At 36.0% G+C, this 18,317-nt stretch overlaps 1 protein-coding gene across 37 annotated transcripts in view; it reads left to right on the forward strand.

The window, feature by feature from the left end:
* Window positions 1–18,317, forward strand: part of NRCAM (neuronal cell adhesion molecule) — a 166,733-nt gene that overhangs the window by 129,320 nt on the left and 19,096 nt on the right. For 15 of the 37 annotated variants that reach the window (XM_064447646.1, XM_064447787.1, XM_064447911.1 and 12 more), the window contains 9 exons: window positions 372–597; window positions 900–1,015; window positions 4,848–5,052; window positions 5,248–5,370; window positions 6,398–6,574; window positions 7,672–7,707; window positions 15,819–15,884; window positions 16,394–16,519; window positions 17,611–17,763. In XM_064447646.1, coding sequence (XP_064303716.1) covers window positions 372–597; window positions 900–1,015; window positions 4,848–5,052; window positions 5,248–5,370; window positions 6,398–6,574; window positions 7,672–7,707; window positions 15,819–15,884; window positions 16,394–16,519; window positions 17,611–17,763 — 1,228 coding nt within the window. Of the gene's footprint in view, window positions 1–371; window positions 598–899; window positions 1,016–4,847; window positions 5,053–5,247; window positions 5,371–6,397; window positions 6,584–7,671; window positions 7,708–15,818; window positions 15,885–16,393; window positions 16,520–17,610; window positions 17,764–18,317 lie in introns of all 37 variants that reach the window. The other 22 variants (XM_064447837.1, XM_064447846.1, XM_064447854.1 and 19 more) reach the window with 7 other exon arrangements.

Here is an 18,317-nt window from a genome sequence, read left to right on the forward strand (position 1 = left end):
GTAGGGAACACTGTTTATAGGGACTTGGTGTAATTCTCTTTTTCCCTCTACTGCTTCTTAAAACATGTTAGAAAACAAAATAAGTATACAGAAATCACAATGTAAGGTTGCATGAGAATTAGCCAGGATCGCCATTCAGTGTGGGTTTTTTTTTGTTTGTTTTTTTTTTTACTAATGAATGAAAAGCAACTGAACTGACCTCCTGTAAAAGCTAAATCGCATAGATTGGAAATTTCAGCAGTGCTTCTCTGACACAGAACACAGTGGTAAATTTAAAAAAAAATTCTAAAGAAGAATCAGTATATTTCCTTGTGACTTTGGATTTTTCAGATGCTTCAAAATATTTAAAAAAATATTTCTTTTCTTTTCAGCCTTTAAAAGGTTTTCAGTCTAATGGACCAGGACTTCAGTACAAAGTCAGTTGGCGTCAGAAAGATGTTGATGATGAATGGACATCTGTCATAGTTGCAAATGTATCTAAATACATTGTGTCTGGTACACCAACTTTTGTTCCCTATGAAATAAAAGTACAAGCTTTAAATGACCTGGGGTATGCACCAGAGCCATCAGAGGTGATTGGACATTCAGGGGAGGACTGTAAGTTTTGTAGTTTTGACTCAACTGTACTAGAAGCAACTAAACGTGTAACCTAAAAGGGGATTTAAAATACTAAAATATTGTTAAAAAGGGGATATTAGTTACATTTTTTTAATTAAAATGAAGTGATTTGGAGATAATAAGGCTTCATAATACTCTGTAGTATTAATCCTAAAGTCAGCTTTTTAACATAGGGGCATTTTAACCTGCTCCTTGTGTGCAGCGCAAAGACTTATTCTGAACAAGTATGTTTGTGTGGTGTCTTATTCTAACTAGGTACTTTTTGAATCCTTTCCACACAGTGCCAATGGTTGCTCCAGGCAATGTGCAGGTTCATGTTATTAACAGCACGTTAGCAAAGGTGCATTGGGACCCAGTTCCACTAAAAACTGTCCGAGGACACCTTCAAGGCTACAAAGTAAGTACCGTCAAAAGCTTTCTGTTCCTCATTTATTAAAATAGATCACTCTTCCTATATGAGACTGTATCCAGATTGAAGTAACAGACATGCAAGTGGACTCCTGCTTTTCAGTGAGTTCTCAAGTTTTGCTGACAAGAACAGCAGCATTGGTACAATTCATTTAAAGTTCAGCAATGTTCCAGCCTTGTAGCACTAGCCTCCTGTGACATTGTTCTTGAAGAAAAATGGGATGTGTTTGCAATTCAGTTTGCACACATTATATAGGTTAAAAAAAACGGTAATAGTTTTACAGATCTTACTCCAAAAGGATATTTAGAGAATGAGGAGAGACAGTTTCTGTAGGAGTCTCTTCCAGGTCTAATGCTAAGATTACTTATTGTCTGCCATAATATGATTAATCACCTCTTTAATTCTGAGTAACTGGCCACTTACTAGCTTATACTGGGTGCTGTCTTTTGGAGGGCCAGGAAAAAGCTCACTTTAAAGCTTGGTTTAAGGCAATAGGAAATGGCAGAAGAATTGGAGTGTACATATAATTGAAGGAAGCTTAGTGTAAGATAATGTGCTGGCTTTGATGATAACTGAGAAGGCTGTGTTGGAGACAAAAGACTGCTATTAACAGAGAATGGGAGACAGAAGGACTTCAAAGTTAGAAACTGGAGGAACTGGTGTCCCTGAAGGACAGGGAAAATTTGATGGCAAAAGTTGGTTCAGGGGTTGCACTAGAAGCCTATCAGAAGAAACTCAAGAATGGAAACTGCAGAAGCACAGTCGACTGGTTGTGAAGGGAACCAAGGAATGAGAGGATATACTGACTTCCTATGCAACAACAGAAAAAAAATTTAAAAATTACTGCTTTGCTCCTCTGCAAGTATACTAATAAATATGTTCTAACCAGACAGACTAATTACACAGCCTGAACTAGGTTACTTTGTAAGACAGACTAATTTAAACTACTTCTGTTTAAATGAAAGGAGGAAAAAGAAATATTTGAAAAATTAAGAGAGTGAAGAATATACGGAGGAGAATAAATATACATCATACTTATAAAATGGAGAACTAGCATTCAAGAGCATTAAAACCAAACTTCAGTGCATGAATGTGAGTTCCTAGTATGTGGATATCACTTATCCTGCACAAAATGCTACTGTCCAGAGAGACTTAAGCTAGTTCTGTATGAGCTAGCGTAAGTGTTTGTAGTTAGTGTGATGCTTTGCCCTGGATAATAAAGTCAGCCAAGAAACAGGACTTACTAGTCTGTTAGATGTTCATCTGTTAGATGACAGTCTCATATCAACCTGGTATTTCAAGCACAAGTGGGTAACCAAAAGAACACATCCGTTATGTGAGGATTAGAGAGTTAGAATTTAGTGAAGTTAATCACCAAATTTCTGTTAAAGATCATTAATAATACAAAAAATGCCATAGACACAAATGTCTGCCCATACATCACGTGTTAAGTTCTTACCTGTCAAAGGCCTGGCTACAGTGAGTTGTCATCATCCCAAGCTTAGATGGAGGTTTCTTTTTCCTCAGACTTGGAGTCTCTTGAGGGTTATTTTCTGTCCTGTATTTGTTAATGGGTTGCACGCTTTCCTCTCCAGTTGCTCCTAAGGGGTTAGTCATGCCATGATTACTTCTACTTAGTGTATTAGTCTTTCTCTGTATACAGTATGATTTTTTTCTGTGTGGAGGAGAATGACATCATTACACAAAGCTAAGCAAAACTGAAGCTAAAATAAGGTAGTCAATAATCATAAATAAAACAAGCTCAAGACTACAGGGTTGACAACAGACCTGAGCATGAGTAGTTTTGCTGTTAGGACTAGGGCAAACAAGACAATGGTATATCCTTGAATAAGTTGCAGATGGAGCAAAAGTTTCTTCATTAATTTTTGCAGATACAGCTAAATCAAGCTGAATGAGGTTAAAAACTAGACAAGGCATAACAAGGCCTGAGACCTGGTGGATAGTTATTGTTATTACGCTTTCTCTGAATTCAAGCTGAAAACTTCTCATGGATGCCAAGTACACTTTAAGTGTTTTAGTTATTGACATAGATTACAAAGCACGTGACTATCTCTTTTTAAACACATCAGCAAAATCCTGCTAGGAAACTCAGGCTTTCCTAATTAATAAAATTATTTCAGACGGTAGCCCTATGTGAAGTGTTGCACTAGGGATGTGTTTATTAATAGCGGGGTTTTTCTCTAAAGAATCGTGTCATGAAGGCAAATGTATGAACAAAGCAGGAAGACATCTAACTAACAGCAGTCTACAGAGCATCACTCGTATTTTACTCTTACATTGATCTAACTGTTACTTGATATGCTGTGGTACTATAAAGAATTTCAAACCTAAGAAGAAATTTTAAAAGGAATTCTTTTCACTGTTACTGCTGCCATTTTTTCCTGTTATTCTTATGAATTCGGTGGTTATTCAATACAGTATGTGAAAAATGTGATGCAGTCTCTCTTACTGTCATTCCTCTTTGAAATCATTGCTTATCAAACCCAGCTTATTAAAGCTGTCTTTTAATTTCAGCCTGGCTGGTGACAAGTGATGACCCAATTATAATAATGTGTTTTGTGAAAAGTTACTGGCTAACAATTCTTGAAATACCATGAACCATACCAGATGAGTTTCAATACCAATAGTACCAACGCTTCAAGCTTTTGTTAGCTTTAAAGTGGCTTTCTACAGTAGCTGGTAGGATGAGAGCTACAGGATGACAGCTGGCAGTGTTGAAAAACATTAACTCAAGCCATGTAAAACACAGTGGCACTTAGCAGTGATTAGAGTGAAATGATGTGATGTTAGCAATAGAAAGCTGCTGTCATTGTAACATGGCTTTACAAGTTATCTAGTTGGGCTTTGTAAGCCTTAACAGTTCCGCTTTTTTAAATTCATAAGTGAAATCCCAGCTTCTTTAATTAAAGATGTGTTTTGCAGTTGGCCTAAATGGAACCAGGATTTTACCCATTTACATAGTTTAATCAGTTTTAGAGTGTGATCATAGATGCATGAAAATTATGCTGTGAACAATGAACATTGATGTATTTGAAGGTGACAATCCTAGGAGAAACGCAAGTCTTTGTAGAGGCAACTGTTAATATCTTTCCAGATATCACGGTAAAGAGGCGACTGTGTAGTAAAGAGACTGCAGTCAAGGTAATTACCTCTGAGGCTCATCTGTAGTTTCTTAGAAAATCAGCAAAATGGACACCAAAATCAGCTTTGTGATCTGATCTAATTGTCACATAAGTGGAGAAATAGTCTTTCTGTCCCTAGGTGGAGATCATTCCATGACTGTAACCTCAGAGTCCTTTCAGAACTTGTGTGTTTTTCCAGCCCAGACAAATCTTTCTGTTTCTTTGCCATTTAAAAATACGTGCTTGGCTTCCACATCAGAGGGAACAGCATGGTCATGTGTGTGACATAACAAGGTGGCAAAGTGCAAGTCTGCTTTGGAAGCTGTGTAGACATCTTACTGGAAGAATGGATGGTCTGAATGAGTCCTGCCTCTCAGATGGACTTGCTAACATGAGAACCATCACATATTAATGCAATTCCAAACCAGAACTTGCGTCAAACTTACTTTGAGCATTAGCAGAACTGGCAGGTGATAGTCTTCATGCAGGTGTGTAGACACGACTGTTTCTGGACAAGGTCTATTTCTGGAGCAGGAAAGCTCTATGCTGTGTCTCTCCCAAGCTTAATAAAATGACAGTTATTCCTACCTATAATTCATGGGTACTCACGGAAAAGCTTACGAGTTTATAAAGTCAGAACACCTAAACACTCACTGTAGATTTTCTTTTGTCTTTAGGTTTACTACTGGAAAGTACAGAGTCTATCCAGAAGGAGTAGGCGGCATGTAGAAAAAAAGATCTTGACTTTCAGGGGAAACAAGACTTTTGGAATGTTGCCAGGGCTGGAGCCCTATAGTTCTTACAAGCTGAATGTTAGAGTTGTTAATGGTAAAGGAGAAGGACCAGCAAGCCCAGACAAAGTATTTAAGACCCCTGAAGGAGGTATGAAATGAGAAGCTAGAGAATAAACTAAATATGGTATATTCAGAAATAGAACACTAAGGGTGTAATTGCTGAATTTGCATCTTGGACATCATAAGATAATTGGCTCAATACAGTATTTTTCTTAAGAATTAATAACTCATGAGCTGTTTTAAGTTAATATACTTTGTATTTACTGTATATTCTTCTTAAAAGTTCCTAGCTCACCCTCCTTTTTGAAGATTACTAACCCAACGTTGGACTCTCTGACTCTGGAGTGGGGTTCACCTACGCATCCAAATGGTGTTTTGACATCATATGTACTGAAGTTTCAGCCAAGTAAGTTAACTATGAATATATGACTAGACAATACATCTACCGAATAGCAATCCCTTTATTAAGGAAAAAAATATGTTAAATTTATAATGTACAAAAGATATGATTGCATTGTAGATGTCAAGTTTGAAAAACATTAATGTATTTTGACAATATAGATGACTCTGTCTGGAAAACTTCACTTGCTCAAGTACAAGGTTAGCATTTTTCCATTACTTTTATTTCTTCAAACCATGCTTCACAGAAAAATGGAGGTGAAGTCCTACATATCATTGACAGGCAAGTTAGAAGCAAGATACTACCACTTAGAAATCCTGTATTCTAATTGAGGAGAAAATGTCATTAGAAGTAGGTCAGAACACATCCAATTATATTGTTGTCTGCTTCTTTCTTCAGTTTTCGTGGTATCTTAGTTTTAAAATGAAGAATTCACAAATGTGCCATTTACTTATATCAGAGATATAAATCACTTCCTTAGGATCCCCATGCTGCTGCTTACTTGCCCAGAAGTTTGTCAGCAGTGACAGTGGAAATTAAGAGATTGGTACGCATGGAACAGGTTAAGGAAGTTAGTTTTCTTCCACTTAACCAACTTACACTGTTCCTTGGGATTAGAAACAAGTCACTTCTGGTTTGGTTTCTCTTTTTTCCTAAGCATACTGAATTTATTATGAAGCAGCTAGCAGAGTTTCAGAATTTTTTAATGATCGGTGTTTCAAATGTGCATAATTCAGGTGATCTGATGTGGGCTCAGTTGCCTCAGATTCAGATACTTAGGAGAATCGAACTTGAAGATAAAAAACATTGTAGGTGTTTCCTATCTCCCTGTTGAATTTTAGCCCCTCGCATAGATCCTTTTTATACAAAGGTGACTTTTTTTTGAAACTATAGATTATCATTCGTATAACCTGAAATGAACACACAGCGAACAAAAAAAATAAATACAAACAAAAAAAGCCTGTTTCAACACAGTGATAATGTAGGCAATTTTCCTAACTCACTCTTTTTTTTTTTCTTCTTGTAACAACAGTTAACAACACACATGAATTAGGTCCCTTGGTAGAGATAAGGATTCCTGCCAACGAGAGCAGCTTGATATTAAAAAATTTAAATTACAGCACACGGTACAAGTTTTACTTTAATGCACAAACTTCAGTTGGATCAGGAAGTCAGATAACTGAGGAAGCAGTAACAATTATGGATGAAGGTAAGATGGGTATGTATAAAGAAAACCTGTTGAGTTTAAAAACCACAACAAATTTTATTAAAAATATTATTACTCCTTCCTTCCATTAAGGAACTAGGCCCTAGTAAAATTTTTCTAGAGCTTGCTTAACCGTATCGTACACTAATAAAATATTTTAAATAGTTTTTAATAAAATATGTGCAAAGGTACATCTACTGTAGTGGAATCGCCAAAAGAGGTGTAAAGCCCCTCTTTTTGATATAAACTTACAAGATCTAAGACTTTGGCTTTTCTGGGCTTCAGAGCTTCACATAACTTTACATTCACCAATTCTGCTTCATTGACCTTCTCTGGTCACAGAGAACCGTACTGAAATGATGCCACTTCATGGCTAGAGGAATTTCACTTTTGAAGTATGCAATGGCTTCTGTGAAGTCTAAACTTTTTTCACAGAGCTGGCAAAAATTGTAACTTCAAAAAAACTGCAGAAATAAACGTCATCTATGTCCCCAGGTAACTGCTGACATTGTCTAATATTTAGATACTCTTAAGTATGTTGTTCTACCTGCCACTATTGATTTTTACATTTAAAGCCATTCTAGATCTCTGATTTTGGTAGTTCTTTTGTTGAAGATGTTATTTATTTAAATATGAAAGCTTAATAAAATAAGAGTAATTTAAAGCAAAAGGGAAATTTTGGGGGGAATGCCTCTTATGATTCTGCACATCTTAACATTAAAAGTCTATTTTGATACCATCTTTTCACGTATTTTTATGCTTAGCAAAATTATAGTTTAATGGAGTTGTCATAGATGAGTTGGTATGCAATGCAATTTCTTTAATAGAGTATTAAGGTTGCATATGAATTACATTAATTTTAAATCATGAATCTTAACAAGCATGAGCAATAAAATTTTGTAAATGCATGTGTATTAATTTTTGTCTTGTAATAGTCTGTCTGTGTTCAGCATAAGTGGATTGTTTCTAATTTATTTGAATTAATACCTTTTATCTAGTCTGCATGCTTTCATGGTTTATAATGAAATTATATATGTATGTTCCCTTTGGTGTTGTATCTAATTATATAGTGTTCCTGTTCTTGTTTTCTTCCATTAAAGCTGGTATTCTCCGTCCTGCTGTAGGTGCAGGCAAAGGTAAAATGAAACTGCATGATTTATTAATGTGTGGATTTTGCAGTGTTGCAAATGGGGAAATTGCAGTGGTAAGGACAGAAAATCCTGGACTATACATTGCTATACAAAGTATTAATCAGTGCTGGAAGAAAACATTTGTGGGTTTTGTTGGGTTTGGGGTTTTTTTTATTTTTGTTTTTTTTTAAGAAGAAATCCAGAATGCTTATTAATACCTTTCATCTGTTTATTTTGCCACAGAGTTCCAGGGGAATTCATTAGCTTTGCTTCAGCAAAGTCTAATTATTTCTGAACATTTAACAGATGTATGTCACTGTTATAAATATTCAGGATCCAGGTGCACTAGCACTGATTAGCTGGAGTAGAAAAAACAACACTTTTGCAAGGGAGATTTTTTTTTAATGCCTCTGCCATGTGCATTTTTTGTTTTAAAAGTAGGTGCGTCCTTGTTCTCACTGCTGATTAATGCTACCCGTTTGGTCACATCTATTTCATTTGCAAGCCAGCTGTGCCTAGGAGACAGATGACTGACAATAGCCTCTGTATACGTCTCAGTTCGAGTGTCATCTGATATATACTGATAAATACTGAATATAAAGGCAAATGGTTTCCCGCTGTCTTAGGTTCGCACTTGTGAAGGAGCACTTGAGGGATATTTCAGTGAGGGGAACATACCATCTTCCTTTCTCTTGAATTCAGTAATATTTAGTTCTTTATGATGCAGTTCTTCTGTTGAACAAGGTGTTCTTCACATCTTTGCACACAGTTTTTATGAATTTTGATACCTTTACTGTCAGAAGCAAAGACTGTCCTGAGGACTGTTAGGTAGCTGTAAGTCCGAAAGGTGTCTCTATATGTGTGTGTTATTTTATCACAGAGGTGTCACTGACGCTAATGAACATCTGTGCTTCAGATTCTCAGACCATAAGCATCCCTAATCAAACTGTACAAGAAATACCCAACATTTTTTACAAAGCTGGAAGAGGTAGCATAAATAGTGTTAGATGTATATTCTTTCCACTTGACATTCAGGTGTTTTGGATTATAATAGCCATTAAAAAGAACTTCAGTCAGTCTAGTATAAATCAGACTCTCTATATAGGTATGTATGCATGCATTTGTGCATATATAATATATATATGTGTGTACAGATAAGTATATTCTCATAACATTTGCATTTCTGGTAAGTGTATGGAGTTGTGGATTTATTTTAATGACAAGTCTTTTCTTGCTGTTTTTTAGTCTAGTTGTAGCTGAGAAGTCAGCACAGATTGGAACAAAAGTGGCTTGTAGTCCTGGACATTAACAGCAGAAATGTAAATTAAGTTCTCATTATTTATGACTATAAAAACTAATGCAAGGAAAAATGGATTCTCTGTATGAAACTGAGGTCTAGTTATAGCTGTATCACAGTCTGTGGCTAGCAGAAAGCATCTTATTTGTAAGATCAGCTGGACCAGCTCACATTTCAGAGCTGTCATCTCAGATTCTCTGAAAACTAAGCAGATGTCTTCGTTTGGTTCCATGCCGTTTACGGTTTCAAAGTTTTCACATATTCCTGTAGCATCTAGCTTTTACAATTGCAAAGAACTTTGGAACTGCAATCAGGGTGGAACTAAAGCCGTGACATCTGTTAGGACATCTGAGTTGCTGCAGGTCTGAGATGAATGTTCTCAGTGGTTACTTCCATTAATGTGTTAACTGTTTCACTGCTGACCAGGGACTATGAGGAAGGAAAAGGAGGATCGTATTATCAAGATCATGTGACAATTATTTGGTCTCATGAGTGGGTGGATATGGAAGATGGAAATACTTAGCCTGCTCAAGAAGAAGCTATACCCAGCAGTGAATTTTTACTCCTCCATTAAGTGCAGGAGGGACTATATGTATATACAGTTGTTACTAATGTGGACCCAAGGCCAAACCAAGGAGGAGGTGAAATTTAGATAGTCCCGACCTTTTTGTGATCTATCAAAAACTTCTCAGTTCTTTGTTTTGAAGGGCAGAACTTACCAGAAAAAATGTAATTATCCTTTCTCTTTCAATTTGAGCACACTCATCTTGGAAGTTAAGATGACGATAGGTCCCAGATTCAGCCAGCCTAAACTGCGCTGAAATTTCTGTACTTGGTGTTTTCTGCTGGCTAGCTGCCCCTGAAGAACTGCAGCTTGGCCAGTCAGAAGCATGAGACACAAGGTCCTGGAGGAATTCAAATCATTTAAACCTGGGCGAGCTGTGACACTTGGGGCATATTTCACTTCCCAGAGTAAAACTATACATTAAAGTGGAGGCAGAAATATTGCTGTAGTAAATCTAAGGATCTTAGAGTGTCTCCACATTTTTATTGTAGTCCTGAAATACACTCCCTGTCTTTTGGCACCATGTGTCTTTTGTCATCTTTTTAGACAGGCATGTCTAAAGTTTTATTACTTTAAAAACAATGAAAATAAGCACAGTCTGAGTACTGCTATGCTTGACACTTTTAGTATTTGTCCCAACTGAGTTTGTATGATTATGACTGTATAGCTGTTAAGATACCCAGTATATTCCAGACGGATAAGTAGAGAAGCAAGTTTGTGCATTTTTCCGATAGGGTAAAATAAATATTTTAGATGAAAACATGAAAAATTAGGTCAAGGCTAAGGAATTTAGATACAGGAATTTTTTTTTTTCTGTAGCTTGAATAAAACTTGGAAGCTCTATTCAAATGGGGGGCAATATAAGGAGGAAATTATTGCCTTCCTGTCATATGGGCACCATCTAATAAAAAAGTTCTTTGGACAAACAGTGCCATTGCATCAAATAGCAGAAATGCAAAAGATCTTGGCAAATTACAAGAATTGAGGGGTTTTTTTCTTCTCTAAGTGAAACTTGGCAGAGGAGATCCATGTCGTTCTCTCACATGCCTGCAGGAGTAAATCATGAGACGCATTATTTTACTAGATGGGCATGCTATCCTTTTATAGTTGATACTCCTATTTGACTTGCACTATCTTTTCTCCTTTCTAATACTGTGATGTTATGAATGAATTAAATTTGATTAAATGATGTCACTACAAAGAAAAGAATAATTATTTTTCTTCTTAGCAACCTGTATTCTAAATGTGTCTGAAAACTGCACATGTAAAACGTAATGTGTTATACCCAGTATTAGATAAGCAGTATGCATTGATATTGCCATTTACATATTGACATCTAACGGCAGGCATGAGGTAACAGGTGTGAGAAAAATTGGGGAATAAGAACCTGATTACATATAAAAAAAATTATAGTAGCAGTTGGAAAGCGATTCAGGCAAACACTGGAGTCAAGCCTTTCCTACCCTTTTTCATTATAAGTTTTAAATAACCAGACTGTAGAGGAAGGAAGAGAATACAGATTTGACCAGTGGTAGAAATGAAAGTTGCTGTTTAAGATAAACAGTCCCAGGGGCTGCTTGTTGTGTTTGTGGTAAGCTGAAGTGTAGGGAGTCATGCCGTGCCATGTCAGTCTCTACATTTCACAAGCCTTCTTGTTTCACTTCAGTTTCGTTTTTATTTAGTCAACGTCTTTATTTGAAAGCAAGGTCTTGTAGTCCGCATGCATGCAGCCACTGGTAACTGGCAGTCCTGAACTACAGTTAAAATAGGTTGTGAGATCACAGTTACCTTTAACTGAAGCTAACATTTCCTGTCAGTGCGGTACTCAGTCTGGTCTGCCTTCTTCACGTGAACTTCACATCTCAACTATTATTGACAGAAATGCTTTTACCGCAAGGGAGAAAAACAAGTAGACTAGCCTCTGCGTTGGAAACTATTCTTTTTTTTCTGACTGAATCTCCAATATGTAGCTCTTCACTGTAGGCTAGAAATCATTCTCCGCTGAGTTCATATCTCTGATCTCTTTGTAGAGACAGGATCATCTCAATTTTTTTGTTCTGTACAGAATGCTGTTCTTTAAATCATTTTCCCTGCCCACCATCTGTTTTCCCTCCTTCTTTGAATCATTTCACATAACGTCTCCATATTTTTTGCTAACAAGTTCAAGCTGCTTTTTCAAGTTGGTTATAGTATTTTTGTACTGCTCCTTCCGCCACTCTCTCCCTGTGGACTTTTCCATGATATATCTGTGTGATTCTTTCAGTACAGCCTGCTATGCAGAGCCACTGTTTTGTCCTCTTTTAAGTCTACTGGGAACAATGTTGATGATGCTTTGCATGCTAGACTAGAGAAAATTATGATTATTGCAATGCAAAAACTCCTGCAAATACCTTTTACTTCATAGACATCATGCAAAATCCGTGCCACGCTAGGTGCTTATTGGTGAAATGATTTCTTGCATTTCTTCTTTGTCTTCTGTATTTATTGCACTACAGGAATGCTCTTGCAGTGGCATAAATAATCTTAGAAGTGACTAATGCCCATCTTTCACTGCCAGAAATGGAATTCACCCCTACTGTTACACTGAGGCTTGAATTTCATACTGTAAAAGTTGTAGGTTAAAAAGCAAGCAAAAGCAGAACCGTTCCCTGTGTCCTACAGGCCCTCGCAAAATCTATTTACTTTTTCCTTCACCTCTTCTTATGTGTGGGGTTTTTTTATTTCAATTTATTTTTCTCTCTATGTATGCATTTTACCTAATTGCCTATGATATAGTGCTTTGCAGGCTTTTCCGTTTGACACCAATCTTCAAATGCGTGCTTGTCGCTTACATGCCATTTTTTCTGGGAGATCAGGTGAAACCCATGAAAATTCCTGAAGTTTAGTCACTTTGGAGATTATTTAATTTATTATTCTGCTGAACTAAATCTTCGGAGAGAGTACCTATTCTGTTATTAAAATCTGTTCATATCTCATGCCATGTCTTATTAAATTGTATTGAATCTGCAGCCCAAGTGTAACTATGTTATTTGGAGGAACTGTGTTCCTGAAAGGCTGGAAGATTAAATACAACTCTACAAAAGAAAAAATCCACTAAAAAAAGCACAGGAGTTAATTTTAAAAGAGAGGAAAATTTTACTTTGAGCCTAGGCTCCTTTCTCAACAACTGGCTTTTTGCACCATGTCTCACTACAGGTGTGAAACCATACTCAGAGGTGCCAGCTAAATTTTGCATTGTATCATAGTGTGGATGAAAGAGCTTAATTTACTGGAGGTAGCTGAGTCAGAGTTTATTGGTATAAAAACTGTAACTTATTAACAATCCATTCCCATCAGTTTTAGAATGACACTTTTGCCAGCGCTGCTGCACAGCGTCGTGCATGATTACAGATCAAGAGAGCACAGTGCTCCGCTACTGAAAAAGCCATGCTCACGGAGACAAAGCTTTCTGCCCCCCCTTTTAACCAACTGGTGCTTGCACATGCTGAGAGCTTCTGCCAGCTGACAGTTACACATTTTGCATTTGTGAACAGTGCTGGGAAACATATTGAAGAACTGAGAGGCTAATTATAATTAGAGGTGTGCTGATTGAGAAGACAAGAGTCTGGGTAGATTGGAGACAAGCTTTATATGTTGTAACCACTTCGACTCTAGGCTTTCATCTCCTGAGGATCCATCAGCCATCTTTTATCATTCTTATCTGTGTATTCACGTTGCAAATATGACACATTTAACAGACTTAACTAAAACTTTTCCAGGCCTGCTGGAAAATTAGATCAAGCAATAGTGAAAAAGGGGAAGAACTACAAAAGTAATTATTTTGAAAATAAATGTGCTCCTGAACAAATTTCTTGGTACACGGTATTCAGTAGGAAAAAAAAAACCAGAATTTAAATCTGACCAAATTCTACATATGGATGAATCTACTCAAACGGCTATTGGAAAGAATCAGATAAGAGTACATCTGACAAATGTAAGCACAAATCAGTCACTTGAGAGGATTTAGAAGCTAAGACACCAAGGAAATTAAGGTAATTTTCAGAGCCATGTTAATTGTTATATAAATCATATGAACAGAAAGACTAGATACCAAGTCTTTAATCTAGCAGGCAACTCTTTAATCAGAGGAGAAACTGGAAATTGGAGATGGAAAAAAACCCCAAAACACAAGATGAGATGGAGGTTTTACAGGGAAGGCGATTACCAAATTTGCTTAGTGTTACCGAAGCTGTCTGTCATGTGGAGTCTTTCACACAAGCTGAGACAGTTACCTTCATCCCCAAGTGCTCAGGCGTGAGGAGGGACAAGTTAGGTGGCATTCTTTGGCATCTGTTTGCAAGAGTTTGAAACAGATCATTGCTAATAGTTTCTTCTATCTGTAACACTGGTGACAAATATCAGTCATACAGTAATCAGACTGGTAACCAGACATCTTTCATGGAAGAGGAAAATCCAGGAAAATATGGGGTTGAGAAAATACCATTTAATAAAAAAAACCAGAGTCACACGTAGTATACAAACCAGTTTTTTTCTTGGCACAGAACAAATGCTTAGATGCCGACTGTAACAAACACCCGTTCCTATGCACAAATGAGGAAGGAAGTGGATATATCCTGTCTGCAATCTCAGGTTCTGCACCCTTCTAAATTTGGAGCCTGCTATTCTTTCCTCTTGCCAACTTCATGTGGCACAGAGAAGCGGAATCAAATCCCTCCGCATTACCATAGCCTATATGGTTACACGCTGGTTTTCCCATAGGCGGCCCTGGCTCTGGTATTTCATAGGGGTTTTGTTGTTGATTTAGTAACCTAGATGGCTTTTCTTTTAAATCTGGTGCTTTCTATTTGATTTTGTTTAGGTGGTTTTAGCCAAGAAGTAAAAATATTATTTATTATTTAAATAATATACTCCATACTATTTTTGGTTGGTGAAGGATATTATGTACAAAATATATAAGCACAACTTACCTACAAAGACATCAAATGTGGAAGTAATTAGTGAATAAAGATTGAAGAGTTGAATGTGTACTGCTGGAACAGAGTTAAGAAGAAAAATTTAATGCAAGTATGGGGATAAAAAGTCAGATATTGTGAAAATTTGTAATCTTGAGAGTACATTTTCAGGAGAATTGATGGAATTTGCATAATTTTGTTTTTTTTTAAAAGACTCAAACTAGTTTTCTAGACATGGTACTCATATTATTTAGTCTGTGTTAGGGCCTTGTATACAGATTTATTTATTTTACTGTGCCATAGAAAGCCATTTTCTCTTCTAATCTAATTTGGAACCTCATCCAGTCAGCCATACGGACAGGGCTATCCTGGTTTAAGGGGAAAATAGTTAAAGTACATAGATAAAGTCTGTGCAGCACCTCTTGCCTTGAGAACAGGCTTTTGCCCTTTTGATTTTCTGGTGTAGGTGAAGCCACTGGAATTCTTCTGTTTGTCTTTACTGAGACTGGGGTTTTACCTCTGGTGTTTGATGGTCCTTTGGGATGTATTTTTGATGTCGTTTCCAACAGAAAAGATATTTTTAGCAGGATAGAAATGTCAGTGGCAAACCGAGTGAGGCATTTTCATTGAAAACGAATTTCATGCCTTTGAGGAACATCCTCTTTTTGTCTGCACTATCTCAGTGTTAGAACTATTAAAATCTACTTTTAATTAATATTAGGAAAACAAAAATACTGAAATATATGTCCCTTTGTAACAAGTATAATTGGAGAACAAAAAATTAAGAAATGAGCAAAGTGGTGCCTAATTACAGGATGCCAGAGAGAGAAGCACTTCTTTTCATAGGTGTGGGCATTATGCATATCTGTGAAAAGTACTGTTGTCTAATGAGAATGTCAACAGTAAGACACAGTACCTTAAAATGAACAGCTTCTTCCATTCCAGTGATTTGTGTCCTTCACACCAGAGTATTTTGATATTGGCTTTTCAATATCTGATGTCTAATGTTCCAATGTCTAAAGGTGCCGTGAAACCATAAAGTTAATGAAGCTGATTTCAGAAATGTTCTGTGAAAGTAAAGGTGTCAGTACACACATACTGCAGTTTATTTTCAAATACATGTGTATCAGTTAGCTGTTTCATATCTTAACAAGTAAAACTAATTGAATCCTGCATGACCTTAGAGTGTGCATGTGTTATTCATTTAACAGGTAAGGTTTTACTGTTCTATTTAAATGTTACTTTTTGATGCAAAGTGTTTTTACTCTTTATTTTTTCTTTCCTACTATCTCTGGTGGTGAAGGATATTCAGAAACCCTTTTTGCAACCTCCCCAGTCATGCACACTGTCCGTCCAACATTCTATAAGGGTATTGTCTTCCTTTTTTATCATTATCAATGCAATAGAGACAAAATCCTATAAGGGCTTGCAGCTGAGGCATTTTCAGTCCGTTCAGTGACACCTGGTGTAAAGGGAGGTGTGCACCACCTTCGTTACTCTGTTCTCTCCTACCATTTCCCGTTACCCTGACAATGTTCTCACTTTCCAGCTCTCTGCATTTTACTTATAGATGAGTAGAAATAATGTTTTCCAGAATTTTGGCAATTAGTTATTTTTAAGTATTTGGCGGTTTTTGTGATACAGGGCATGCTCAGTAGAGTACATATATTTTACTTTATAATTTCATAGTGTAGTAACTGTCTAGGATTCAATTCCAAATACGCTACTTTAGTCACTAATTTCCAATGGAAACCATGACAAATGTACTATACTTTCCCTATATATGGTCTAAATTAACATAGTAAATTCTTAAAATATTTTTTTTAATGTATGAAGTCAAATTTCGTATTCTGCTTTGTTTTTCTATTGTGTATTCAGTGCAACCACTTTATCCAAGGATCAGAAATGTTACAACAGCTGCCGCTGAGACCTATGCCAATATCAGTTGGGAGTATGAGGGACCAGATCATGCGAACTTTTATGTTGAATATGGTGTGGCAGGCAGTAAGAAGTCATTTCATTAAATTTTATTAAAGTATTCAGATCTATTTTCAAAGATTTTTATAATAAATGTGGTCCTAAATTGACCCAGTGTTAATGATAGCTCTGAAATGTCTAGAAGAATTATTTTTTTACTTTGATCATGAAGATCAAATAATTTTCATTTTAATGAACCTCAATGTGTAGCAGGTATTTGATGCTTAGATAGAATATCAGCCTTTGTTCCTTTGTAGTATTTTATAAATTCTTCTGAATATGAACTTCTAAAAATGTAGTTTGCATGAAGTTGTTTATCATGCAGTGATTACATGTGTAAAAATTATGATTACTTGCATTAAAATAGGATATAACGGTTTGCCTAAATCATGTCCAATGCAGGGGGAAAAAAAAAGAATTAAACAAGAGAGCCAACAAAACCAATATTCTTTGTTAAATTAAGCCTTAAAATAAGGTATCAACCAACTTATGCACGTTTATTGGCATAAAACCAGGTTTTAATCTTTGATAATACCAGTAATAATTAAAACACAGCTAATAAAACTAAGGTACTGCTATTCAAATACTCTATCCTTCTAAAGTTATAACTAAAGATGGCCAATCTGAAAATTGGAATATAAATGCATTTTTCTGGATAATGGTCAAAGAAGCAGCTGAGACTATTGGGAAAAGATGTGAGAGAACGATCAGGAAATGCAATAGGTTCAGATTTCGGAGTAGAACTTCTCAAGTAAATATTGACTGAAAACTACAGAATTAAAATTTAATTATTAAAATCTATTTTAATGTATTTTATAATTGCAAGTTCAATAAGCCGTTTTAAAAATAAATGAAAATAGTATTTCTCCAGTACAATGGAACAAATGCTTAAAATTGTTTCATAATTCATGTACGATGTCTTCTTCGATATATTGCATGCAATATATTATTTGAAGTCATAATTTTATATTAATTTATTGTTTTTTGAGAGAATAGTTATTTTTTTCAGGCAATCCATAGCTTAGTCAAGTAACTGTTCATAGTATTCTGTCTAGAACCTTTCAGTAATACAGAGAAAATTAAAATTCCAATATGTTGTTTTCCTGAAATTTTTGTAGGCAAAGAAGATTGGAAAAAAGAAATTGTAAATGGTTCTCGAAGCTTCTTTGTGTTAAAGGGTTTAACACCAGGAACAGCATATAAAGTCCGGGTTGGTGCTGAGGGCCTGTCTGGTTTTAGGAGTTCAGAGGATGTGTTTGAGACAGGTCCAGGTGAGGCACACCATACCAATTCTGTATCGTGGTCAGAATTGCGGTAGACCAAGCGCTGAAACATTGAACTGCTTCTAGCTAAGAGATCTTGTAGCTAGCATCTTTGCATGTTCTTTTTTTAGAGCAATGTTTAATTATTTTATAAACTCCTAAATTAATGCCAGCATATTTATTATGTAGATTATGAATGTTTTCATCCTTTCGATTCACTCTGTTTGTCTGTTGTTTATATTAGGGGCAGGATACTCACTGCTCACACTCCATCTGTGTGCTGCGCACTGAAGATGACCTATTTAATTTATTTCTAATTAATATAATTAGATGACTATATTTAAATAACGTGTACTTCCATAGAGCCAAGTATATATTTTTAAAGCTAACAATCTGTATATGATTGGTTTTAATACAAAAACATCTGAGCTAAAATGTTTGCATAATCAGAAGTGCAGATTCAATTTGATGTCTCATGTAATCTATTTAAACCATTGTTAAGAGATTCCTACTTGTAAATGTTTCTTTTCCTGTCATATACTGGTTTTATATAGATTATGATG

The sequence above is a fragment of the Phalacrocorax carbo genome, chromosome 1, assembly GCF_963921805.1.
Source record: "Phalacrocorax carbo chromosome 1, bPhaCar2.1, whole genome shotgun sequence".
NCBI classification, from domain to species: Eukaryota; Metazoa; Chordata; class Aves; order Suliformes; family Phalacrocoracidae; genus Phalacrocorax; species Phalacrocorax carbo.